Consider the following 11,733-nt stretch of genomic DNA (forward strand, 5'->3'; position numbering starts at 1 on the left):
TAATCGTGGAACTTTCTAGAATATCAGATTCGTAGATTTTGATCCTAAATTTATTTTTTTATATATAATATGGATTTAAGATCAATGTTGTTTAAAACATTGATGGCTTCTACCCAAGAAGTTAAGTGGTGGCCACAGCCCAAGGGTTAATAACAACGGGGTAAGTACTAAGTTACCAAGAGAAATCAATTATTTTTTCAGAAAAAACTAAGCGAGGGACAACATGGTAACTGGACTTGGGAGAGCGAATTGAGGTTGCCATTAATGAGAGCGCCATTACTGCGTACAGAAAGGGGGAGAGAGAGAGAGAGAGAACATAATAGGGCGGCAGGAGCAGCAGCAGAGGTGGGAGGGAATGCTCCCTCCGTTTTGTCTCCCCCCAAACTTCCCTTTCCCCACTGCAGCAGAAGCAGAAGCAGAAGGGGACGCAGCAGCAGCAGCAGCAGCAGAGAGAGGAGGTGGAGGAGAAGGACTCGCTTCCTCTGACATGTCATCGGGACGGCGCCTTCTCCCAAGTACCTAATAGCCCTCTCAGCTCCTCCCTCCTCCCACCCCCCTGCTGACGATTTGACGCCTCATATTCCTCCTTTCTGCCAACCTCGCGTGGGAACTTCGCTTGAAGAAGAAGCCATTTTACCTGCTAACGGAGAGATCAAACACAACGCGCCGGTGGCCGGACGGGAGGGTTGAGGTGAAGCCGTAGCATTAACTGTGCTTCAATTGATTCCCGTAATTAACTTGAGGGGGGGCCTCGTTTGACTGGCTGGGCCCTCAGGTCTGAATACCAGAGAGGCGCGAAGCGTGGGCCCCCGGTCCGATCAATCATCAATAGCTCGTCGTCTCCGCTTTAAAGTTTTTTTAACAGAAAGAATCCCACCAGAAGCGGGAAAATCTCCCTCTCTCTCTCTCTCTCCCCCTCTCCTTCTCGTGCCTGTACCACCTCGCGCTGTCGCCGTAATTCTTCGTTTCCGATAAAAACCCGGCGAGAAGGCGTCGCCTCTCCACTTCTCACGATAGACGCGCCGAGTTCCGAGGAGGAAGCCGGAAGCATATTTTTTGGTGAGTTCCGACCCTTAACCTTGTCATCTTCCTCGCCTTCATGTAAGTGTGCCACCCATTTTCTTCTAAGTGGTTCTGATCATGAGAATCTTGTTAGAATCGACAGATTGCAACCTTTTTCCCATTTGGTAGCTTGCTTTCCCTCTGTTGATAGCGTTATTCTCGGGGGCCGATGGCCTTTTCAGAACCCACCAGACTGTAACTTCAGAACGAAAGACGCTGCTGGGTGTTTGTCTTTGGAAGAGTTAGGTTGAGTCACAAGGCGATGACCGATCCCCTTCCTCTCGGTTGCTTTCGAAGCGAAACGAGCGACTGACTTTTTCAATGCAATAATAACGATAAAAAATTGAAAATGATTGATTGGATTGAAAAGAATGGCGTACATAATCTTCCATTCCTTCTCTTATCTTTTTTCTTCTTGTTTTCGGTTAATTAGATCGAAGGCATGGCGTCGTCTTCGAGTTCACCATGCGCAGCTTGCAAGTTCTTGAGGCGCAAGTGCCTGCCGGAATGCGTGTTCGCTCCCTACTTCCCGCCGGATAGCCCCCAGAAGTTCGCCAGCGTCCACAAGGTGTTCGGCGCCAGCAACGTCAGCAAGCTGCTGAACGAGCTCCACCCCAGCCGGCGGGAGGACGCCGTAAACTCCCTCGCCTACGAAGCCGAAGCTCGGCTAAGCGACCCCGTCTACGGCTGCGTAGGCGTCATCTCCATTCTCCAGCACCAACTCAAGCAGCTCCAGGCCGACCTCATCCGCGCCAGGGCGGAGCTCTGCAGCTACATGGCCTCCGCTGGCATCACCGAGCAGCTGCCTACTACCCTCCTCCAGGCGGCTGCCTACGCTGCCCAGCAGCACCAGTCATCCGGCCACCACATGCAGTATCAGCAACACAGCTTTCAAGCGCCGTCGACCTTGTCGGACGTCGGCATCGGTCTGGGACTGGCGGGAGGGGCCTTCAGAGAAGGGCGGCAGCAGCAGCAGATGGTGGAGTCGCAACAGCTAGCGGTGACCGCCCCCACGCCGGCGAGGGCGCAGCTGGCGATGATGAGTAGCTACGATCACGGCAATCTCGGTAGGCTTGATATCGCTGCTTACGAGCATGGAGCTGCAGCTGGCACAGGAGGTGGTTGCGGATTGGGTCTTAATGGGCCATCGACGGGGTTCATGAGCCAGCTTCTGCCACTCCGTCATCACCTGCAGCAACAGCATGCATCTGATGGTGGTGGTGGCAATGGATGCAACGGACCATCTTCCTGACGTTCTCGGTTTGTCTTGGAGTTAGTCGAACAGTAATGGAACTCTTCATCCTCTTCATTCTTTCCCGGTAAAGAGAAACGAGTCTTCTCTCTCTCTCTCTCTCGCTCTGTGTGTGTGGAGGATATTATCGATTCCTGTGCGAGATCAGGAAGTCATTTTGCTGATTGCAAGAAACCCATTAATTTTCCCCTTCCCCATGTGTGAGTGATTGCTGTTGGATTTCTCAAAGCCCAGATCCTCGCATTCAAACGCGCCCTACTAATTAGAACATCCCCATCGTCTTCAGCATTCTTTTGGCTGCACAAAGCAGAAAATACTTTTCAATTGTTCGTCTGGAGCTTTTATTTTTCCTTCTTTCGTGTTCGGACTGCAGTGGACAAGTTCATTGGTGGAGAGAAACGGCGATGCTTTTTAGTTATCGAGAAGAGGATTATTGAATTTCAATCCTCTTGATCCCCCGTCTAGCATTTGATGCCCAAAGTAGGTGGCTCGTGATTGTTCGTATCTAACAATCATCTGTATGCTGATAAATGAACTGCTCAAAGGTGAACGGGATTTCGTATTCTCACAAGATGATGATGTGATAAGAGTTAATTTGTTTCTGTAGTGAAGTAGAAGCCAACTAGTAGAGATCGATTTCTAGTCATTCTACAAAACTTCAGATGTAAGTTGTCTGAGAACAGTTGTTCATGGCGGATGGATGACGAAAACTGGGGGAAAAGAAGAGTCGTTTCTTGGTGCTGAAAGCAAGGCCTTTTTCCTTTTTATTTTTATCAATGACGCGTTCATGTGGTCTTGATACACGCTTATTTGCACTTTTCTTGCTGGTGCAAGCTTCCGGTTCTCTTTTTTCTATTCACTGTCTGTGGATTTGCTGATTCCTGCCTTCTCTCGACAGGTTTTGGAGATCTTCCAACTACACGTGAGGACGGAGTTTTAAAAGCAGGAAGAAGCTAGAAGGCGGAAAGAAAGGCCTCGCTCGGGCCTTTTTCTTGAATCTTTTTACTCCACATCTCGGCCTCCAGAGTACATATATTCTTTCATGGATGCGTTGAAGTTTGTAACTTCCTTTTCACCTTTTTGTGTTCACCTTTCAAATCCATCGCATGTTTTTACTTTGAGCTTCTGCTTTCCACCCTCGATTTCGAAGAGCTCGAGTGCTATGTAATTGCCTCCTCCTTTTGTGTAACTACACTTAAAATTAATCTTTTACCATCTTTTCTTTCGGCAAAGCATTAGTAGCATTCCATGGAAGTCGAGATACAGCAAATTAAAATTTCAAAAATTTCTATATGGCGTGTGAAAGTTCTTATTTCACAAACAGATTTAAGAATATAAGGATCGATGTACAACTTTAATTTATGGATCTCATTTTGAAAAAAAAAAAGAAACACCAATTTGGATATGTATGGACGTGTTTGAGATTGGGGGAAGAATGTCTTGGACAGAAATGTTGAGACGCTTCTGTTCCTGAGTAGATAGCTATTCAACCATTAAACACCACCTTAAAGGTAGGAAAGATGAAGACCATAGATAGCTAGTCCTAAGAAGCATATCAAGGTACACTGTCCACTATTTCAACATATATAAGCTTGTAGGCGTATGGCAGGCGACCTCCGCTTTATATAGACTGCACTATGTTAACTAAATAAAAGTTTCAGCATAATTGGATTCTTTAACCCATTTTTGTTCTTGTGCGCTTTATATATATATATATATATATCTGTGTGTGTGTGTGTAATATGAGTTGTTAATTAAATGATGGTTTACTAATATCATGCGTAAATTACTTTTAAAGTTAAAGCGATAATTAGAATTTTTTTTCCAAAAAATAAGTTTTTATGTAGCACCTTGTAATCTATCAAATAGGTTGTTCAGGTGACTTTTTATATTTTCTTAGGTCATATATATTTGCTATGTATATGTGTATATATATATATATATAAACCATTTGATTAACTAGACGAATAGTTTCAAACATGGTGCAACGGGTACATTTATTTGTCAAATTATAGATGTTAATTGATAATTTATTTACTTTTTTACATGATGCTACGACTTGAATAATTAGTAAGTACTGGATCAAACAACTCATCATCAATTGCATACTGTTTCCATATTTAATAAATATATACATATATATTTACACGCACAGACTAACTAAATATAAAAACTAGAAAAACAAAAGAGTATTTTAAATTTGGTAAATATGCCGTACTTTGTGAAGGATTGGTTAAATTGTTCAGACGACTCATAATCAACACACATAATGGGTGTGGTGTGACTATATATATATATATATATATCGAAAGAGAGAGAGAGAGAGTGTGTGTGTCAAAAGGTAGTGATGCAGCCAACTCATGAGCAGCAGGAAGGACGCGTTAGATATGGGCAAACTCGATTTGCAACAATAGGGAGCGGGGCCTTTGGAGTCTTTTAATTAGTGCCATCCTTCTGACTGACCGGAAACTTCTATGCTGTTTACAGTAACAGGAGAACTGCTCGATTCGATTCCTCCTTTTTTGTTTTTTTTTTTTATCAACGCTTGCTTTCGTATGTCGAGGGCCTAACTTACAGTAGTACATATATTTTATACATTTGTCTTCCAGTGTGGACCTAAAGCTCTTCTTGGCTTTTTTGTTCGTTAGTGGAATCCAGTCCCTTCCTCTGACCTGACAGGCAAGTGGAGACTTCGACGCCTCTCCCTTTATCACTTCTTTATTCTGTTGCGTACTGCCGCTTCGATGTGCCCAGCAAGCAGCCCTTCGCTCCGACGGCCGATCGTGAGCCCTCCTCCCCCTTTTGAGTCGCACGCATCCCTTTGAGATCATTCCTTATGTTCTTTCCGGTGATCGGCCGGTGGTTTCTTCGATGGTTTCTCTTTCAAGTTTATTGTTGCAAATCCGTTCCCCTCTACCGCTATTAACAAGTTTACTACTTTTGCTTTTCTTTTTCATTTGGGGTGTGCGTCTTTCATATATAAACCCTTCTTTTTAATGGTTTTGTGCGCAACACTGTGATAATTGTTTCGCTGTTCACCTAGATCCAGAAACAGCCCTCAACCCTTTAAGGGTCGTTGAAATAAGAAAGGGGCTTGGGCTTTTTCGATGCAACTGAGACAAATCTGACCTTGAGATTTCCTTTCGTTTTTCTGCAACTCTGGATCTGATTTTATCCTGACCTTCCAACCATTCTATGGATAAATCCTCAACGCCGTGGCGTTAAGGTTGAAAGAATCTGAACCAACTATAATTGTATTAGAAAAAAAATCAAATGATTAGGGGACTGGGTATATACTTGGGCAGTTTATCTTCTGCTACTCTTTCAAGACGATGCTTCTTTCTTCCAATTCAAAAAGCAAAACAGGGGAAATTGGGGACAGAATGATTTGCAAATTGCAACAGTACTCTAGTTTAGGAAAGAAATGAAATAAAAACAAGGGGCCATTGAGGAAATGTATAGCTATTTACGCGTGTTCATCTACAGAGCTTGATGTTTTTCCGTTCTCGTGCTTGCTCCGACCCCAGGAGAAGGTAAGGTCCCCAACTGAAATAGGGAAGCATGGTTCCAAATCTCTTTTTCTGTTTCTTCTTCCGAAATGTAACACAACAGAGGATGATCTATTTGGAGAAGCTAGGGTGGGGGTTACTTGGATGGGCATGTCAGAGCTCAAATAATTCAGATATATCCGACTGAACCAGATTAAATCTGTGGAATATGGAAAAAATTTTCAAAAGCAAAAAGAAAATTGCATCAGATTGGTGTTGGAAAATGATATCAGATGAGATTTGGATTTACACGAATATATGATCAGATAACAATCCAAATGTAAAATGACCGGGGGATGTTCTGTGCTCGTATTCAATTTTGCCGGTCAACGTTAATAGTAACTTAGATTTCATATAACATATAGTTGTGACTTCAATAATTGCATTCGGATACGACACTGTTTTTCTTCATCTGCATTCCGAACCCCATATATGACAATTGATTTACCAGATGTGCTGTTCCTTGAGAAGGGCAACCATACAAAACAGGCACAGATGGACGCAATTCAATGTTCATTAATAGTTGGCAGCTTGCAGTATGTGTAGACTTAGCAGGAGTCCAAGTATTTCCCATGCAGTTAGAATGCTTTGATGGTATAAAGTCTACTACAGGCTACGTTTTCAGGTGGTGCAATCTCTTAGAGGAGTGCGAAAAATCAGCTATTACCGCTCCCATCATGGAGGCTGAGTTTATTGCATTACATGAAACATACTTTGCAGGCCCTTTGATTCGAAGAACTTCATAACACAGCTCACGACGCTCGAGTCCATTGGGAGGCCACTTAATGTTTATTATGAAGATGAAGTTGTGGTGTCCTCCAAAACAACAAAAGTACTATAACATGTAAACGTAAGAAATTGAAGAACTAACGAAATCAAATCAACTAGGGAATACTTGAAATATGAATTAGTACCCAGGAGACGATTGTATATCCTTTCACTAAAGGGCTAGAGCACTAGGATTGTTTTCCTCCGAACCCATCTTCTTCCCCGATCTAACCAAAACAGATGCCCAATGAGTTGTCTAACACCAACATACGCCAAATGGTAGTTCGTAGATCAAGATAAGCTCGGATATGTCAGCAAAATCACAGTTGTAAACATGGGTGTCCATTAGCTCTCTCATCTCTTCATGATCCCCCACTTTATCCTAAATTAATGCGTCTTCTTCATCTCTGATCCACAGCGATGGATATTGCATCAGGTATAATCTTCGATCTGAACATAATTTGGAGGTGAACGAAAATTTAAATGTTGTATTTTGAATTAAAGTGAACCAACAATACTAAGGCAAATCTCCAGTAAACATGATGGTGGGTCGGGACTCAAAACTCATATAATATCAAACAGAGTGAAAACCGAAAGAGAAAAGACTAGAATGGCTGCCAGCAAGCTAATGGACGGTGGAGATCGTGAATCTCTTTCAAAGAAGATCCGCCGGATCATGGGGCATGAGCCCTCCTAAAAGCCCCGACCCTCTGTTCAGTTTTGCCGCCATGGTGTTCTGACCGTCCTTCCTCCTCCTCTTTTTGAGCCAATGGGGGTGTCGACTGAATAACTCTCCCAAACGGTATGAGATGGGCGGCGACGGCTGTGTCTCTTCTGAAGCCGAGGCTGCTGCCCAAAACCCTCATCGGGCCTTCCCTCAGAGTGCGTCTCTCATCTCAGTCGGCGGGAGAAGCCGACGGACGCAGTTTCTTCAGAGGAGCGAGTTACCACTCGGTGAACGCGAGCTCGCCCACTCCCGATTCCGAAGACGGCAGCTTCGTCTATCGTCAAGCCCTGAAATTCCAACGTCCGAACGCGACCAAGTTGCAGCCTCACCTCCGCAACTCCGCGAGCTTCATAGGCACCATTATTCGCCCTTTCATCAAATTCATTAATCACGAGCGGATTTTCTGCGTGTATTCGAAACTTCGATTGTTGCCGCCACCTCCGGGGAAAGGAGGCCGGCCGCTCTGGTGAGCCCTTCCTTCGACACCCGTCGACCTTTTCTTTACGTCGATTGACTTGGTTCAATTTCTTCTTTTCCGTCCAAATACCGTCCTCTTTTTGTCTTCTAACCAGTCCGTTGGTTAAGCATTTTTGAACGTCTTGATATTGACTCATGTCCACTGGTACCTTTTCGGCCATTAGTTGATCGATTGACTGTTTCTAGATTTAGTTGGTGTATTGGACGTAAACGCTTTGTGTGAGATTGCTTATGTTGGGATTGGTTGGACAGGATTTTTGTGGACTTCTACGATAAAATGGCTCGAATAGCATCACGCCATCTGAAGCCCGGAGATTTTGTCTACGTCTCCGGCCATTTGGATTACTTCACCGTAGGCAATAATGATGGTGGAAATGGGAAAGCGCTCATGTTCTACAAGGTTACCCAATACATTCTACTGATTTTCTAGTTTAGTTTTCGCTTTCCCTGTTTCGGAAGGTAGCGTTTCAAATCTTGATAAAAATTTGCTGTTGTCTGTAGGCATCCTTCCATGCAATGCTAGCAGTGTTTTTGTTCTGCACTTTGGCTTTTCTGTATGTGAATGTGTAGGTATAAAAACATTTGGATAAGTTGCAACTGCTGTCAATATAGGTTTTGATAATTCATTAGTTTTAGGTGAGCTTCGAGCGTTTGACTCAATTCGTTGTTTCTGAGTTGATCTGCTCACTCTTCAAACAGTATGTTTTTGAAATCTAAAATTTTGAAAACCTAATAATAGGAAATTAAAGCTTCATGTGAAATCTTATATGTTCTTGGTTTCATCGTTTGGTTTAATTCCTACCATGTTGGTTCTCGGTTGAGCTGCTAACTGGTAAGTGGCAGTCAGTATTAACGCATTCGTCATAGTTGCGGCCCTTTTGATGTCTTCCTATATACTGCATCATATTCCCCTCTTGAAGGATTCTAGCATCTCTGTCTTTGATGTCTTTGCAAAAGTTGAAACTATAAGCATGCATGAATGGGAGACGTACCGTTCTTGTGATTGCATTGTATGTTGGTTTTATAAGCGGAAGCCTTATGCATACTGAAACATTAATACTGTCATTATTTATGACCAGCAACAAGAAAAATCCTAGATCCATGCTTTCTCTCTGCCTCTTCCAATTTCAAGTAGGAAAGAAATCCAAAGGCATATTTCAATTTTAAGAGTTTACCTGAAGTAGGTGGGTCCTTCTATAGGTTGCACCTCCCCAACTCTGGAATCACTTTCTTGTAACTGTGGATCCAATTCACAAAACTCTTTCAACTGCTGGAATGTTCATGAGAGGTTGTTCTGACAAGCTGTACTTCCCTTTCTTGTCTTTTCTCATTGTTTGCAATCATTACCTGGTTGTATGGGCCATTTACAAATATGGAGTTTCTCCATCCAAAGGATAATCTGGCATTTGGGAGACACTTTTTCGAATGGTTGTCTGCATCATCTGTTAGTATTTTTAAAACTCTGGAGAGTGCCCCTGCATTTAAGAGACCATGGATATTGTTTCATGAATTGAAGTTGAAGGACCTTTCTTCATTTGTTTAGCTAATGCAGATAGGTGATCAGAGGAATCTGGGAGATAACATTAGATGCATCATACATAGGATTAGTAGTCGAGCGCACTAGGTGTTGGTCCTCCAAAAACAAAATGGCCTTGGCAGGCACCTAGGCAGATCAAAAGTTGTATGTGAAAGAAAAAGATGAGGAGGAAGGAAAATAAGGAGAAGAAACACAAAAAAAAAAAACTAGGAGAAAGGAGCGAAAGCACAAGAAAATGAATAAGAAAAGGTATAAGTAAAATAAGGAGAAAATAGAAGAAAAAATGGAACTTTTTTTTCTTTTACTGACGCCCATAGGCACCCCGGCCTAGATAAAAGGGTAAGCACCTAAGGTTTGACATTTTGGCTACTAAGCACACTGGTGCTCTCTTTGTGTTGTGCTGTTGGTACATGATGTGTATGGACTTGTGGGTTAGAAAGTTAGAAACTTCCAAAATGTTATTTTAGTAACTGAATTTTTTTATATTATTTTTGCACAAACATATTATTGAACTATCTTTTTTGAAATTAAATTTGTGGTGAATCTTGGTGCAATTTTTGGCCCTATTGCTTGAGAGTGTATATTTTCAGAGTATTCTACCAAATAATCCATGCTCGCTATGCAGGTCATCGTAAAGGATTGGAACTTTGTTCAACCTAAGCTTGAAAGTACTAGCCAATCAAATGTGGAAAGATTTGAGGCACAAGAAGCAGAAATAGCAAATTTTAGTGAGTTACTCTTTTGCATGTTACTTAGTATAGTGGATCTCTTTCATGTAGCTGGACAAGGAAATTTTTGTTCAGTTTTCTCAAAGTACAACAGTGTCTACAGTTAGTATCCTTGGAGAATCCAACGAGAATAATTTTGAGGTCCATTCTGGAGTTTAGCACTTTTTAGTAACAAACGAGATTGTAGCTGGCTGTTGAGGATCACAAAGTCTAGCCTTGAAATATTGAAGAGAAGATATTGTACTTCAACAGACATATGGGGATCATGAGAGAGACTTCCCTGATAAATTGAAAAAAATATCTGCACTCTCAAACTGTGAAAAGTTGAGTTTGAACTTGTCTGTATGAGGTTCAACGACTCCGAGAAACATTAGTCTATTGTCTCACGGGTGACTGTTGACAAGGGATAAGCTTGAAAATAGATGAAAAAACTGAATTCTGGTGTAACATAGGGGAACTAGCTCAAGTAGGACAAAATATATACCTATGTCACAAGGGTGCAGGTGCTGATACAGGTATAGCTGTATAGGTGCAGACACCAATACGGAGCAGAAAAACAGAAATATGTGCAGCACTCACATCCATGCCCAGCTGTGCTGAAATAGATTTGGTGCCCTTCTAGGCATGTCCGTGTGACATAGTCATACGCCCCTTGTAGGCCAGGTTGATCATATGTATTTATTCAAACAAGCGCTTACAGTAGTGGCTCCCTTTGTGAAAAGAATTAATAATGAAAACAGGTTGGATGCATATGAACATGACTGTTATAATTATCATTCTAATTTGTTAGCTACTTTGCTAATCGGGGTTTTTTATTAATTCAGTTTTAGGTGATAAGAACTGTGAAAACAAAGAAGATGATCCGCTGCATTTGTGGATGTTGTTCTTTGCTAGCCCTCTCGAATGGTGGGACAATAGGCGGGATAAGGTATTCTTTCTTTCTTATGCCTCCACCTATGAAATCAAGTAATATACAAATTCAAACTCTTGATGACTTGCAGAGGAATCCAAGGGCCCCAGACTTTGTTCACAAGGACACACGTGAATGTATATGGATTCGTGAAACAGATCCACCTTGGGTCAAGTCACAACTCAAACTTACTGACAAGAGAATGGAAGATCATGGACTAATGAATCTCAGAAGAAGTCGGGAATGTGCTGAGTGGAAATTTTGAATTTAACCGCCTGCTTCATTGGTGGCCCGTCTCAACTGGTTCACCTGCAATGGGGTAAGTTGCTCAAACTTAGTGGTGACCGTCATAGAGACTTCTTTTAGAGGCAGCTGTTAAGTTGGACTTTCACACATATTGGTGGATGTGGTAGGTTTCCACCTTTCTCTCATATAACTTTGAGAACAACAATCTTTATCAGTTAGTTCAATCTGCTATTCTTTTTGTGCCCTACCTTTTGTATAGTTTCTCATTCACCATGAGCAGCAGTATTCTCAATTCCATGGAATCCGGAGATGCAGGAGGTTTTAGTTCCCCGCGCAGTTTTTCAGAAATTTCAGTACATAGAAATCCGATGTCATCTAGTGGCAAAATGAAATGTCGCAAGCTACATCTTTTGAATCCTTTATATAAACCCAGAGACGTCATCTAATATCGCAAGTCCATGAAGGCATTTTGTGGGAA

The 11,733-nt window shown here is 42.4% G+C and overlaps 2 protein-coding genes across 3 annotated transcripts; both read left to right on the plus strand.

Moving 5' to 3' along the window:
- Positions 1–336: 336 nt before the first annotated feature.
- On the plus strand, positions 337–3,529 carry LOC116250899 (protein ASYMMETRIC LEAVES 2-like). 2 transcript variants are annotated; one of them, XM_050076952.1, is made up of 4 exons: positions 337–691; positions 776–1,059; positions 1,496–2,381; positions 3,213–3,529. In XM_050076952.1, exon 3 carries the CDS (start codon positions 1,505–1,507, stop codon positions 2,312–2,314), a length of 810 nt encoding a protein of 269 aa, XP_049932909.1. In that variant the 5' UTR covers positions 337–691; positions 776–1,059; positions 1,496–1,504; the 3' UTR covers positions 2,315–2,381; positions 3,213–3,529. The 2 variants fall into 2 exon arrangements, with proteins under 2 accessions (XP_049932909.1, XP_049932908.1); XM_050076951.1 differs by having other exon boundaries at positions 337–1,059.
- A 3,743-nt stretch (positions 3,530–7,272) lies between these two features.
- Positions 7,273–11,502, plus strand: LOC116249872 (protein OSB1, mitochondrial-like). Its single transcript, XM_031623179.2, has 5 exons — positions 7,273–7,823; positions 8,087–8,234; positions 9,997–10,099; positions 10,924–11,027; positions 11,101–11,502. Exons 1-5 carry the CDS (start codon positions 7,435–7,437, stop codon positions 11,272–11,274), a joined length of 918 nt encoding a protein of 305 aa, XP_031479039.1. The 5' UTR covers positions 7,273–7,434; the 3' UTR covers positions 11,275–11,502.
- The last annotated feature ends 231 nt before the right edge of the window (positions 11,503–11,733 follow it).

The sequence above is a fragment of the Nymphaea colorata genome, chromosome 3 (assembly GCF_008831285.2).
Source record: "Nymphaea colorata isolate Beijing-Zhang1983 chromosome 3, ASM883128v2, whole genome shotgun sequence".
NCBI lineage: Eukaryota > Viridiplantae > Streptophyta > Magnoliopsida > Nymphaeales > Nymphaeaceae > Nymphaea > Nymphaea colorata.